We start from the raw sequence: 14,461 nt of genomic DNA, 5'->3' as shown, positions 1-14,461 counted from the left end.
CTTTCCCTAATGTTTATTTTTATATACATTGTTGCTTTTAGACCAAATTATTTTTGTTCTTAAAGCACTTTTTTATTTTATTATATATGTATACTAAGTAAAGTTGCGGAATTCCGAACACAACATATATGATGTAATTTTTGTTTTTTTTTTTTGTTCGGTATTCCTTTGCATTTTTTAGATTTTAGCTATTTTCTCATTTTCATGTCATATTATTTGCAAATATAGTTGATATTATCTCGTGGAATCATTTTGTAGGATTACCGAGACCTACACTTACGTCCCACATCATCATGGTCAACCCGGGAGAGGTATTGACTAATTTTTACAAAGTATTAGAAATGCATAATTAAGTCAAATAGTTTCGAGAGAAAATAAATTATGCACATATAGATATAAATTAATTTGTTAATAGTCAATTACAATCATAAATTTTGATATGTATTTTTGTAATTGTTTGAGAGAATAATAATACCATAAATAATTGTGATTCACTATCTATATAAAATAATTTCACACTAATCCCATTAATTTATAGTTTTAGTGTTATATTTTGAAGGTAATTATATGTTTTTCATTCATCAACTTTCCGTGTCCAAAAACTTTTTATATGTACCTCTATTATTAATACATCTATACTTTATGTGGTAAGTTGGTGAATAAGTTGTTTACCGAAGTGATTTTATAATTAATACATCTCCTAGATTTGATCGTTGGCTATATTTTTCTTACGTGAATGAGAAATAATTTAGAATTTTAACAAAATTGATTTTACCCTTTGCTAGATATTTTCCTTCGGATACTATAGTCTTAGAGGGTTTAATGTCTAAAATTTTATGAACATATTAGAAACATTGTATTTTCAATATTTATTTAATATTTACTCTTTTATTGAATAAAATTAATGTGAAATCTATACTTTATAAATAAATCTCACATAGAATCTATATGAATTTTACTGAATTAAATAGTGAATATATTTAGGAGTTGTACGAAAAACTAAGGGCATTTTCTCAAGATATTGCAAAGAGTGTTAGCATCGTAACAGCAAATGGTGTTGTCTCAAAAGTGAGAATATCTTCACATCCATCTTCAGATGAAACTATAACTTATGAGGTTCGTCCTACTATATATTTATTTCCATCTCATTCTCATGTATCATCTTGTAGGCAAAATCAAGTGTATAAGCAAATAAATCTATTAGTAATAATTTTGTTAAGTGTAAATATTTCATGTATTGCTATGTTGTTTATGAAGTTTTTATGGTTACTCTTTAAGAAAAGATGGGTCGTAGACAATTCTAACGATGATTGACAAATTTCTTCAGAAGCATACATTAATGATTCTTTTAATCTTTATAATTGCGACAATGAGATAATTAAAAAAAAATGTATTTTTAGAAATTTAATTTATCGAATTGATATTAATTGAACCATTTTATAAAATAAGAAGAGTTGTTAATTTATATTTTCAAATAATACTATTATTGTTAAAGTTTTAGTTATTTTGTAAGCACAGAGAGCTTAAGATGGTAGACCATAAAATTTATATGTAAAAAACACATTAATATGTTATTTGTGTGAATATAATTTGTAGCAATATTTTGCACAAGTAATGTGGTTGGGTGCTTATGGCAAGTCGATTGGGGAATCATTTATTTTGGATTTTGGTTTTGTCAGGGTCGATATGAAATAATATCACTCTCTGGTTCTTTCATTTTTTATGAAAATGAAAGTCAGAGAAACATAAATAGTGGGTTAAACGTGACATTGTCATCATTTTCCGATGGTCGTGTATTTGGTGGTCGAGTTGCTGGTGTTTTAATAGCTGCTACCTCTCTTCAGGTACATTTAATTTTATGATTAATGTAGTTTAAATATATAGTTAATTATATTTTTGTAGATGATTAATGAATATAAAAAATAATAGTATTTTATTAATTATTTATTAAACATAATTAATATTATTTAAGTGTATATTTGAACATAAATTATAGATAATAAAATCATGTATTTTTCAAATATAATTTGAATGAATGATTAATAGATACATGTATATTTGAACACTTGAAAATTGTATTTAATGACATTTGAAATTGTGGTGCAATTAATAATTAATGAGTTACGACATTTGAATATATTTATCATCATAGACTAAACATGATTATTGTTAGTGTTAAATTAAGGGTTAAATATGTTTTTAGTATTTCTAAATATACAAACTTTTATTTTTAGTCCTCTAGAGAATTTACTCAAATTTTGGTTCTTTTAAATTTTGTTATCAATTTTAGTTCCTACATATTTACAAAAGTTTACGTCACATGTTTCAGGTAACTTTTTTCGATGACATATCATTGATAAAACTTCATAATATTATAGTTTCATAATTTCACTATTTAATGTTGAATCTTTATTAATTTATCTATAATTTCAAATTAAAGATTAAATAATTAAATTATTAAGTTAATGATATTTGAAAGTCTTATCAATGATATATCATAAAAAAAATAATTATAACACGCGACACAAAGACTAAAATTGATATCTAAAAATTTAAAATGACCAAAATTCGAAAAAAAAAATTTGATCGACCAAAATGAAAATTATGTATTTAGAAAAACTAAAAACATATTTAATATCTAATTTAATTTAATTAGTTGTCTGTTTTAATTGGTTGTTTATAAGAGTGACTTCTTAGGTGGATTCTTATACAATAATTTCTCTCTAATTTGAAACAAGATATTCCAATTTTGATTAATAGAAATTTAGGAAACTAAATTTACTTTTTAGATTAGATTAAAAAACCAAACGAGTTTAAATAATATTTAATTAGGGTGTTGTTTTTTATACTTATATATAAGTCTCTAGATACAAAATATAGTGGTGAGATTGTATTCTCTCTAAATAAATATTGCATTTATTTTGCAGATAGTATTGGGGAGCTTCTCTTCAGAGGGTCTAGAGGAAGTGGATTTTACAAACCAGAAGGAAAACGAGTCTGGCCCAAAAGAGGTTCCTACAGAAGCCCCAAAGGATCTCATCATCAAAGGGTAGTGAATCATCTCGTGGCCTTTCAGTTGTTATATGGTTTAGACTTTTATTACTCTCTACACAATTTTATGATCGTTAAAACTATAATATTGTTTTTATTTGAAAATATGTAGAGGTATGTAATATGTTGAGAAACATATGTTGTAAGAATTTGTCCATTTCGAATATTCTGAATATTGAAATACAAAATTTGATAAAATGAGACTTAAATATAATATTTTGATATTTTATGAAAAATATAACGTCATCTTTATATTTTATATGATATTGTATTTGTGTTTCATTTTATATCAAATTTTATATTTTAATAATATTACTCTTATTTTTTTGTCTATAGATGATGATAAATACTACCAAAAATTCACATGTGAAATTTTATATTCAAATTTAGAATATAATGTCTAACTTAACAATTTTAACATTTATTCATTAAATTAAAAATTAAAGACTATTTTGATTATTATTTTGTCACTTACTTATTATTTACTCATAACTACTTTCATGGAATTATTTAAAGGTGTCATTTAAGATGTATCACTATTAAAGTGATCTATGATAGTGTAGTATTTTAGAATTAGTAGATTATTTAAGCTCACAAATATTATTATAGATCAATATATATTTGATTATACATATACTCTCTAAACTCTTCCATTTTCATCTCTTATTCTTTCTTCTTCTTTTTTTTTCTTTTCAAAACCTCCACCTTGAAACCGTCTTTCCGACCACCAACAGTCATACCACCACCGTTGATAAGTTTGAATAGTTTTTTTTTTTTTTAAGAAACCCATAAGTTTGAATGGTCATAGGTATTAATATGTTCAAAATATTGTAATAGATATTATATGTTACTGATGTAATGAGAAAGAGAGATAGAGAGTAAAAGAGATATTAAACATATGTTAATATTATTGAATTGAAGACATTACATTAATTCAAATGAAAACATGAAAATGGAAAACACTAGAGAATTCATAAAACGAAACAGTGGTAGAAATTCAATGGAACAATGATTATAAGAAAATCTTATTTCTTTTTAGTGGGATAAGAAGCCATCTTGTAGAGTCCACAAATCCCTTCTGGCTTTCCAATGTTTCTCTTCATTCTTATAAACCCTTTTTCTCCCCACTTTGCCCCCCATGAATTCTTCACTATGATATAATCCAAATTTTTTGATGTACCATATCCAACAGCTGCCACACCATGATCTAACTCACTTCCACAATGCCCATCAAACACACCCTACATATATGGTAAATTAATCAATTTATTTAAACAAATTGCATTAAAATTAGGTTCACATCACTCATTAAATAAAACACAAAAAATTCCATAACAAATTAGTACTTTATAATAAAATTAATTAAACATACCCCACTATAAAATTGGAAATCTCTGCCTGAAGCCTCAATGGCAACACTAAGGGGTTGATTTGCAAGTGCCTTCAATAAACTTTGTTCATTATTTTGTGGCACATCATGATATCCATTAATAGTAACAACTTCAGTTTCTTCCTGGTGAAACAAACAAGTGAAATTGCATTATTACTTTATCAATAAGAATATTAATTTCATAGCTTAATTAATTATGTACCTTTTTCATTTCACAAGTGCTTTCTTCCATAATGTAAGGATAATCTTCCTCTTTATGGAGTCCACCATTTTGTACTATGAAAGAGAATGCATAATCCATGAGACCCCCATTGCAACCACTGTTGTAAGTTGTGTCACAATCAATTAACTCTTGCTCAGACAAAGATGTCAAATTCCCTGTCACAATTTGGTTTATTCCTTCAACCGCTGCAACAGTGGAAAATGCCCAACAGCTGCCTGCAAACATCATGTTCATGTTAATATTGTTGCAAACTATTTCACCACAAAAATTAATCCAATAGTATCAATAGAACTATTTTGAATTTTGTTGTTGGTTTGATCTCAATTATATCATAGTCCAATTGAACTGAACTTGTGTTGCATTGGACTATAATTTAACCGATTTTTATTTTTTCTTAATGATATCATCTAATTAAGTGAACCATGACTCATAACTTTCATTGATTCGACTTTCAATATAATTTTTAAAAATTGTTTATTAGTATATAATAATAGTATACTTACCACATTGTCCTTGATTCTTGACAGCTGTCACAGCTCCTTTCTTTCTCCAATCCACAGACTTTGGCAAATCAACATCTCTATAAGTGAAATCCTCTTCTTGTGAAGACTCTGTCCTTTTAGAGAAATCAACTTTAAGACCAAGGTACTTGTTCTTGAACTCTTGGTGACTCAAATCAGCAAACTCATTCAAACCAAGCCAATAGTTGCTAACAATCTTGTTTCTCTCATCAATGTGCTTTAGATTATCCTTAAACACCTCGAACCTAAGTAGTTTTTCCTCAATTGTCTCATAAATCTTGCCGTGTCTCGACATCCATGATTCGAAGAGTTCAATGAGCTTGTCCATGGACTTTAAGTCCTCAGATGAATACCCCACGATGGAGAAATCACGTGCAAATGCTAAAGAAATAAATAAGCATAAGGAACAAGCTAGAACAAGTGTTTTGGAGGAAAAAGATATAAAAGCCATTGCAAGAATGTGTTTGGTAATAGAACAGAAGAAGAATATAAAGGAAGGGATGAGAAATAATGTGCATAAGGAGTAGTATATATAGGTTGTGTATTAGACATTGCTTTTAAGTAAAGTTTGTTGGAATATTTATTTTAATTTTATAATATGGTATGATATTGTTGTATAGAGAGTAGTCTTTAACTTTAAGTTTGTTCTTTATCCAATTGGAAAACAAGCAAGCAAACAATTAGAGAATTAAAATTACAGCAACGGTTATTGAATATTTTGTGCACAAGATCCATTGTAAGTTTCAATATTACATATCCCAAACACCGTTAATTGAAACACTAAGAGAGAGGAGAAGAAAGAGAACATGTTTTTGTAGTTGGTCCTAAACAAACAAAAGACTGTTATTTTTCCCATGCTAAATATACCCCCACACCTACTAGACACACCACCATATTTTCACAAATATCATTTCCCATCTCCCTTCCACGTGCACTGCGCTTTACCTCTACCTCTCTTGTTTATTAAAAATGTCAACTTTAAACTTTTTTAAAAATTTATTTATTTTTTTAGAAATTTTTTATTAAATTTGATAGACCAACTTATATATATAATGGAGTTTGTTATTATTTATTTGCTATTTCAATTTTATGTAAAATTTAAAGTGGATTATGGTTGAAATTGATAGATTACTTACTTATTTAAAATCTATGATCTTGTTATAATGATATTGAATATGTTTCTTAAATTAATGTTTAAAAGTCTATTTGGCTGTATTTTTTTTTATTTTTTTTAAATTTCGATTGTGTTATTGCATATAGCAAATTAATTGGGGACTTATATTTATATTTGGTATAGGTGTAGATTGATATGGCTCTTAACCTTTACCTATTTAACTATTATTGTATTTAAAATTGATATAAAAAATAAGATTTTAAATAGTCTTTCATGTCATAATAGACTTTTAGAAAATCTAAAAAAATGGCCTATGCTAAGTAATTAGACCGGACTTATATTTTAAATTTTCAAAACAACCACTGCTGTGGTCCAATATATTCCCATCCATAACTTCTACCTTAGAGTTGTCAAAACATGACACCCCACCCATATGGAGTCGACCCTAACAAGTTGTGGGTTTCTTCTGACCGAGGCAAAGAGATTTGTTTTAATATAGGTCAATAAATACTACCCAAGCTCTGCCCTAGACAAGTTGTGGGCTGGGCAAGTAATCCACATATTTTTTATTATATTTTTTTGACTCATTATATTTTTAATTTATTTGCGACTCTTTTAACTTTAAAATTTTTTTGGATGCACATTTAAAAAAATTATGATTTACTACTTATGCATTAAGTATGAATCAATTTGAATGTCCATTTAAAAAAATAATGGTTTACTCTTTATACATAAACTAAGTTTGAATTTTTTAATTAACACAAACTTAATTCAAAATTTCAAAACAATACATTATCTAAATAACACACAAATTAAAATAAGTTCAAATTGTCAAAAAGTTAGAGATATTATCTAACATAACACAAATGAATTTAGATTTGTCTAATATAACCTAAACTCAAACCAAATTCAAATAAAATGTTAAATAGTTATAATGCGACTCTAAAATAAGTGTTTTTAAACTACTTAAACAATGTTCATATTTTTCAAAATGTTGGATGTTCATATTTTTTAAAATGTTGGATGATTCTCCTCTTAAATGTTGGATGATTGTCGGGTTAAAATAATTAGGCCCAACCCCTATATTTTAGCGGGCTGATGCATTCATGCTAATCTATTTTGACATTTTTACTCAACTTATGTTCTATTATATATTTCAAAAATATTTTTTTAAAGTTATTTTAAAATATTTTTTTGATAAATATTAAAACATTAATACAACATACAAATAAGTTAATTTGTATCATTTTATTCAGATTATTTTAACAATAAATATTTTCAAATTATTTTCCCGACTTCTATTATTGTGGTACATATATTTTACCGACTTCTAAATCAAGTGATTCTGATAGTTTTAACACTAAAAAGAAGTTGATGCGATTCATAATAGGAGAAAATAAATGTCATTCTTTCAGCTATGTAAGATTAATTATTTGTATGTAAATAATTTTTAATATATATTTATTTATTTTGTATTTATGATGAGAGAAAATATATTAATTGTAAGTAAAGATAATTATTAAAAAATTATTCTCTTTTGTATATAATTATTTTGTATTATATATTTGAAATGGACAAAAACACGTCTATTTTAAGATAGAGAGAATATATACAAATCGATTGTTCTAGTATGAGTTATAAATTAAATATATTGATCACCGATTGTTACATGCACATCAGATGAATTATATCTCTGACTTTTGCAAACATAGTTTATATTCAAAATACACCATACTATAACATTTTTTATAAATAAAATGGTATTTGTTAAAAATATGAATTTATGGTAAATACAAAGTAATAATTACAGTTTAATTTATAAAAAATTTAAAACCTGCTAATAATTACAGTTTTGAATTGACCAACCAAACATTAAATATCAAATAAGTCATCAACCACTAGTAATTATTGATAGAATTTGAATTCTTTCGAAGTCGTTTGTAAAATATAACTAATATCGCTTTAACTAAAAATAGTAATAATATTATTTTATTTATTTAAAAAAAACTACATATAATGGAAAAATATCAAACCAAATGGTCAAATAGTTTTTTAATCAAAATTATTGTTTTTGAAGATTTTCCATATCTTCTGAGGGTTGATTGTTGACCCAATATTACAATAATTGAATATTTTCAAAATTTTATTTCTTATAATAATAGAAATTTAAAGGCCAGAATATTCTTAGTATTTTTTTATTAGTTAGACTTTTACCAAAAAAGTAAAATGGAGAAGATTTTTTCTAATAAACTAAATTTTTTATTAAAAATTTAAAAACAAAAATTGAAGATATAAATTAATCCAGAAAATTTACTCTATATCTTTTCAATACATATGCACTTTATTTATTACTTTTTTTAATTATAAATATTTATTTATTCAAATTTCTAAAAAACATTAAAAGCAAAATAAATTCAATATTATTAAAATTAAAAATAATAAATATGTGAATAAATTCACAATATTTAAATTAACAAAATAAAACAGTAAACAAATGTAACAAAATATAAATGGTTAAATATTTATATTTTCAAATTTATAACAAATCATAATAAAATGATTTTTTTTTAGTGTTGATGGATAGTAACTATATAGCAAATTTATTATGAGATATAAAGTATAGAGTATGAGATAATTTGAGCAAATAGAAGTTAAAGTTAAATATTATAGTAGTATAGTTGTATTGCAGAAGTGTAAGAGATGAGTTGGGAATGAAAATTGAAAATAAAAAAAGAGGAAGAAGGAGGAAGAGCAGGGAGAGGAACAGAGAGAGGGTGGCTAGGTAGGTAGGTAGGCTTATGTAAGGTCTGTGTTGTAATTGATCTTTTACTTGGACGAGTAACTAAGATCTAAGGGGCACAGTGCTGCACCATTCACATTCATATTCATTCAAAAATGATGAATAATGAATGCTTTATGCGGATCAATACCATCTTAATTACTTTTGTTTGTTCTGTGTATTTGTACTAGTGCTCTATTATTGGCATTGCTCCATTACACACGTGCACTGCCATCACCCACTTTTATTTATATTAATATTATTAATTTACAAATTAATTACCAGATGTGGTCACCAATCTACCAACCTACCACTGCATTGCTACCTCTGTCTCACGCACAGATAAACTAGCTTTTTTCCCCATTTCATGCCAACCACAATCATTTACTATACTTGGATGCATAATTAACACCGTCCGTGTGCAATTATTTCACCTTCTCTATTCCAGTAACAATTATTTATTTCATTCACTTCAACTATTACTCCCATTGTCTAATATTCAATTTCATCTACAAATTACTACGAATCCCATCAATTATATATAATTTATATAAATTTTAATCAATTAAAATAATTTTTTATGTAAATTATTGTCTTCTGATCGTGACTCTGGATAATTGTTTTAATCTTTAAATATAAATGTAAAAACAATATATGTATTTAATGCAAAAAGTAGAGTACTCCATTTTATAGTGTAGACCATTTAAGACCACCTGCTACAGAAGAGGAAAAGTAACTAGCCCGAAAACAATTAAGACCAACTATGGATAATGTAATAATGTAGTCATAATTGGTACTCTGATATTTATGCCTGTATTTTACTGGATTATTTTATAATGAGTATCATTTTTAATTAAAAAAAATTGTCTAAATATCATTCATAATTTTGAATATAATTTTATTTTATTTTTTATATTATCTTTTAATTATTAATATATATATATATATATATATTAAATATTATTGTATTCTGCGTTTATAATAATTAAAAATCCAACGATATATAGTTATGATGAACAATTTAGTAAAAAAAATTATCTCTTTTTTTTAATTATTATTTTTATTAATATGTTTGTAAAAATTTAAACGATATTCGTTATAAGATGGATAGAGTAACATGAAAATTTATATTTAACAATTGATAATTAAGAAAATGTTTGGTGTACACCTAACATCCATTTGATATTTTGAAATAGATAGAAATAGAGATAATGGTGTGATCTATGTATAGTGTACTTTTTGATCAATATCATGTACAGGACTTTTAAAATATTCATTATATTTTACATTTATGATACCGGAAAAATAATAAAAATAATTTAGTAAAACGATAAATATATTTCTTCACCTCATTGTATTTTTTAATATATGTATGCAAAAACTCTAAAACTATATTTATTATTTTGAAATTGACTGAGAAATTGCATACTCTATGATTCTCTCAAATACTTGATGTTTTGTTTAATAAAATGAAAATTTAGTGATTAAATATTAAATACATCTATTTGCTTTTTGTTTCTAAAACAAACCATCAAATAATAACTATTTTTAAAGTTATCGAAGAAGATCCTAATAAATACAATATTATTTGTGAGATATCCATTACATAATGCCCCTTGCATTTCTTTCGATGTTATTTTAGTGAAAATTTGTAAATTATTAACATAGTGTGATATACATTGTATATGAATGAAAATCTCTTCATCATTTAACTCGAGTATAATATTTGACACATATAAAAAAAAATGTACATAAAAAAATATTGGCCTCTTAAATATATTTCAATTACATTAAGACATACATTAATCTCTATATAGAATTGCATAGAGATATATATCTTATTAAGAAAAATATTGGATATGTTTGTCATTGCTATAAAATTGAGACATTTAATATTTAATTATGAAATTTTAATTTGAGTTTATACAAAAAAAAAAAATTAATTTGACAGATAACAAAATGCTGACTGGATCTTGCCATGTGGATATTTTAATTGATGTGGGATGGCAAGTGAGTCATATTTTTCTGAAAAAATGACATTAGTAAATAAATTTTAATTTATTATATTTTTAAACTCATAATTTTAAAATTAAAATTTTAATTATTTTATTAAAAAATTATAATAAAAATATTCTCCTTGTTTCAAAAAGATTTAAGATTTTTATATACATATTAAAAAATATAAAAATTAAAAAAAAAATATTTGTTCTTTTCTACTATTATAAATAAAAAGTGAAGTTGATAGAAATAATATACATAATTATAATTATAATGTACAATTGAAGAAGAAACGAGTACGTTTACGTTGATGTAGGCACGCATATTGAGGTTTCTACTTATAAATTATACCAATTACGCTATCTATTCCTCGTTTTCAGTTTCATAAATAATAATACCATCCTCTCTCTATTTATATGACCCCCATTGCTACAAATATTATTATTTAATTTATTTAGATATTATGATGTTAGCAATGGAAGAAGTACTTTGTGAACTTAGTGATCATGAAAACAAAAGAGAGCAGCAAGGTCTCCCACCAGGTTTCAGATTTCATCCCACTGATGAAGAACTAATAACATTTTATTTAGCTTCAAAGGTTTTCAATCCAACAAATTTCAGTAGCATTGTGAAGTTTGCAGAAGTTGATTTGAATAGATGTGAGCCATGGGAACTTCCAGAAGTGGCAAAGATGGGTGAAAGAGAGTGGTATTTGTTCAGTTTGAGAGATAGAAAATACCCAACTGGACTTAGAACTAACAGAGCCACTGGTGCTGGTTACTGGAAAGCAACCGGCAAAGATAAGGAGGTTTACGCTGCTGCTGCTTGCACTGGATCCTTGCTCGGCATGAAGAAAACACTTGTTTTCTACAAAGGTAGGGCCCCACGCGGTGAAAAGACCAAATGGGTCATGCATGAGTACCGTTTGGGACCTCACTATTCTCACATTCACACTTGCAAGGTACTCCCTCACCCTCACCCTAATCATCATAACCTTTTTCTTTTTTAATTATATCATATTAACAACTATTTTTCATCTATCACACGTGCTTAACAATTTACTCTTTTCTCTAATTACTTTAATTGTCTTACATTTTTGTCTACTTTTGGGTTGACAATTGTTCACAGACATATTTCTTTTCTTAGTCGACATAAATTCACTTGACTCTTTTCACTTTTCTTCTTCTTTTTTTTTAATCGTCCATTTGGGTAATTATGATGTGATTGACTTGATTTTTATGAATGACCATTTTCATTTCTTATTATTCCACGGAAATATCTCTACATTTTCTGTGTAAACCACTTTTCCACGGATATTTTTAAAATGACCGAATTTGTCATTTCAACTCACTAATTTAACTATTATTATAAAATAACTGCACAATAACCATAAAATTGTTTACATATATAATGTATCTCCATTAAATCTAAAAATATTGATCATTTCATTTTGAATGGTTAAACAAATTCTAAATGTTTATATCATTTACATATAATTTTTATTGTTAGAGCATTCACAACAGTTTACATTATATTTAGACAATATTCATTTATTTTAAAATATTTTATTAAATAAAATTCAAAAAAAATGAAGAGAGAGAAATCTCTGAATATGTACTATTCTTTAAGAAATATTATTAGTGTACATCAATATTTCTTAATAGAGATAATTAAGAAATTTAATAATAGATGTGATGTCTTAGTGATGTAATAAAAAATAAAAGATAAAGAGAAAATTAAAGACTGTACGTGCATAGAAACATTGTGAGGGTACAATATCATTGTTGCTTCTTTAATGGCCACCAATATATTTTCATCTTCAATACGGTGTTTAATAGACATTGGTCTTTAACAAGAAAAATTTGATTAAACATTCATTTTTTCGAACTCAACTTCTCAGATAAAATTGTTAAAATATTTTATTAATAATTTTATATTATTATATTTCAACATTTAATAATTTTATTAAAAAAATGTGCTTATATTGCTGCCATTTTTAATATGCGTCAAAATTTATTCCTCCATAATGTGTGCCTATTTAATTTGGTGTTTAATAGGGAAACACTCCTCCGTTTATTATGTTATTTATTTTATTTAATTGTAATATTTATGTCAATTTGAACATTTTTTAATTAAAAAAAAAACTAATTTATGTACATTTTAAAAAACAAAGGATATATATATATAAGGAAAAAAACGTAAATAGAATAAAAGAGATGTAGTGTAATATTTTAAGTAAAATATTAAATAACATGCATTAACATTATTTACTTGTTGCTATTTCTACTGTAACACTTTTATTTATACATAATAAAATGATAAGGTCTCTAACATTAGAAAAAATTGACAGGAAGAGTGGGTGATATGCAGAATATTTCACAAATCTGTTGAAAAAAGAAATTCAATAATCCAAGTTGAAGGTGGTTCTTCTAATATATCCCTAAAAAAAGGGTCTTTATTACCTCCTCCACCTTTACTTCCAAACCCAACTTCATTTTCATTGCAAAATGACCAACTCACCCATTCTCATTTTCCATTGCATGCATTCCAAACTTCCTTCCCAATCACTCATGATATGTCACAACAAAATTTCACCCTGCAGAAAGAACCCAATATTCCAAAAACAGAGGCTACATTCTATGAATTATACCAATCACAATCAATAGATGATGTTGTTAACTTGAGATGGATTGACCATATTAATAATTTTCAAAGTTCATTCCCTCTTGAGATGAATGATGATGATGAGTTGATTGCATTCTCATCAGGAGCTGATTCAAATGCTGAATTTAGGGACATGTCAACTTCAACACCCTTTAATAGTAGACTAGCCTTAGATGCTTCTGTTGGAATAGATTCTTGGTCACAGCCCCAACTTGTCTAGACTACCTACTCTATCTACTAACTAGTGTGTGTTGTAACTTGTAGCATAAATAATAATTAGTACTATCACTATGTCTCATCAACCTAGCTACATCATTTTCTAGTACTCGATTCATTTCTAGTACAACTTTTTGTGGCTACAAATTAAAATTTCAATTTCGATTATCTTCTATCATTAATATCTTTGTTTTTTTATGTTCATCAAAGTGCTTAGATATGTAATTTATGGAGTGTGTGTTTGGTTCATTTTGAATTAATTAATTATTTCTATAAAAATTGTTCTGATTAAAAGTCATGTTATGTAAAATAATTTATGTTGGTTTAATTCATATAAAAGTCAGTTGACCAATAAATTTAAAGTTAAAAATTAATTTTAAAAGTAAAAATTGTAAATTCTAATTTTAAATAAATATCAATTTAATATATATAGAATCATTTTTCTCCTTCAAAGTAAAACCAAAGACTTTTATGAAACTCACCAATTGAATTGTTTTTTTTTTTA

General features: G+C 25.8%; 3 protein-coding genes across 3 annotated transcripts in view; 2 read left to right on the top strand and 1 right to left on the bottom strand.

Moving 5' to 3' along the window:
* Positions 1-3,053, top strand: part of LOC101507512 (AT-hook motif nuclear-localized protein 10) — a 3,701-nt gene extending 648 nt beyond the window's left edge. The window contains exons 2-5 of the mRNA XM_004501057.1: positions 259-311; positions 985-1,116; positions 1,680-1,844; positions 2,928-3,053. Coding sequence (XP_004501114.1) covers positions 259-311; positions 985-1,116; positions 1,680-1,844; positions 2,928-3,053 — 476 coding nt within the window. The remainder of the gene's footprint in view (positions 1-258; positions 312-984; positions 1,117-1,679; positions 1,845-2,927) is intronic.
* Positions 3,054-3,923: 870 nt separating this feature from the next.
* LOC101500447 (cysteine protease XCP2-like) lies at positions 3,924-5,681 on the bottom strand. The gene is made up of 4 exons (NM_001365267.1): positions 5,168-5,681; positions 4,644-4,879; positions 4,424-4,564; positions 3,924-4,292 (listed from the first exon to the last, which is right to left on the bottom strand). The coding sequence occupies exons 1-4, from the start codon at positions 5,634-5,636 to the stop codon at positions 4,077-4,079; spliced, it is 1,062 nt and encodes a 353-aa protein (NP_001352196.1). The 5' UTR covers positions 5,637-5,681; the 3' UTR covers positions 3,924-4,076.
* A 5,762-nt stretch (positions 5,682-11,443) lies between these two features.
* NAC38 (NAC domain-containing protein) lies at positions 11,444-14,140 on the top strand. Its single transcript, XM_004500775.4, has 2 exons — positions 11,444-12,037; positions 13,427-14,140. Exons 1-2 carry the CDS (start codon positions 11,540-11,542, stop codon positions 13,958-13,960), a joined length of 1,032 nt encoding a protein of 343 aa, XP_004500832.1. The 5' UTR covers positions 11,444-11,539; the 3' UTR covers positions 13,961-14,140.
* The last annotated feature ends 321 nt before the right edge of the window (positions 14,141-14,461 follow it).

Source organism: Cicer arietinum, chromosome 5 (genome assembly GCF_000331145.2).
Source record: "Cicer arietinum cultivar CDC Frontier isolate Library 1 chromosome 5, Cicar.CDCFrontier_v2.0, whole genome shotgun sequence".
Lineage (NCBI taxonomy): Eukaryota > Viridiplantae > Streptophyta > Magnoliopsida > Fabales > Fabaceae > Cicer > Cicer arietinum.
This window is presented reverse-complemented; position numbering and strand designations above follow the sequence as displayed.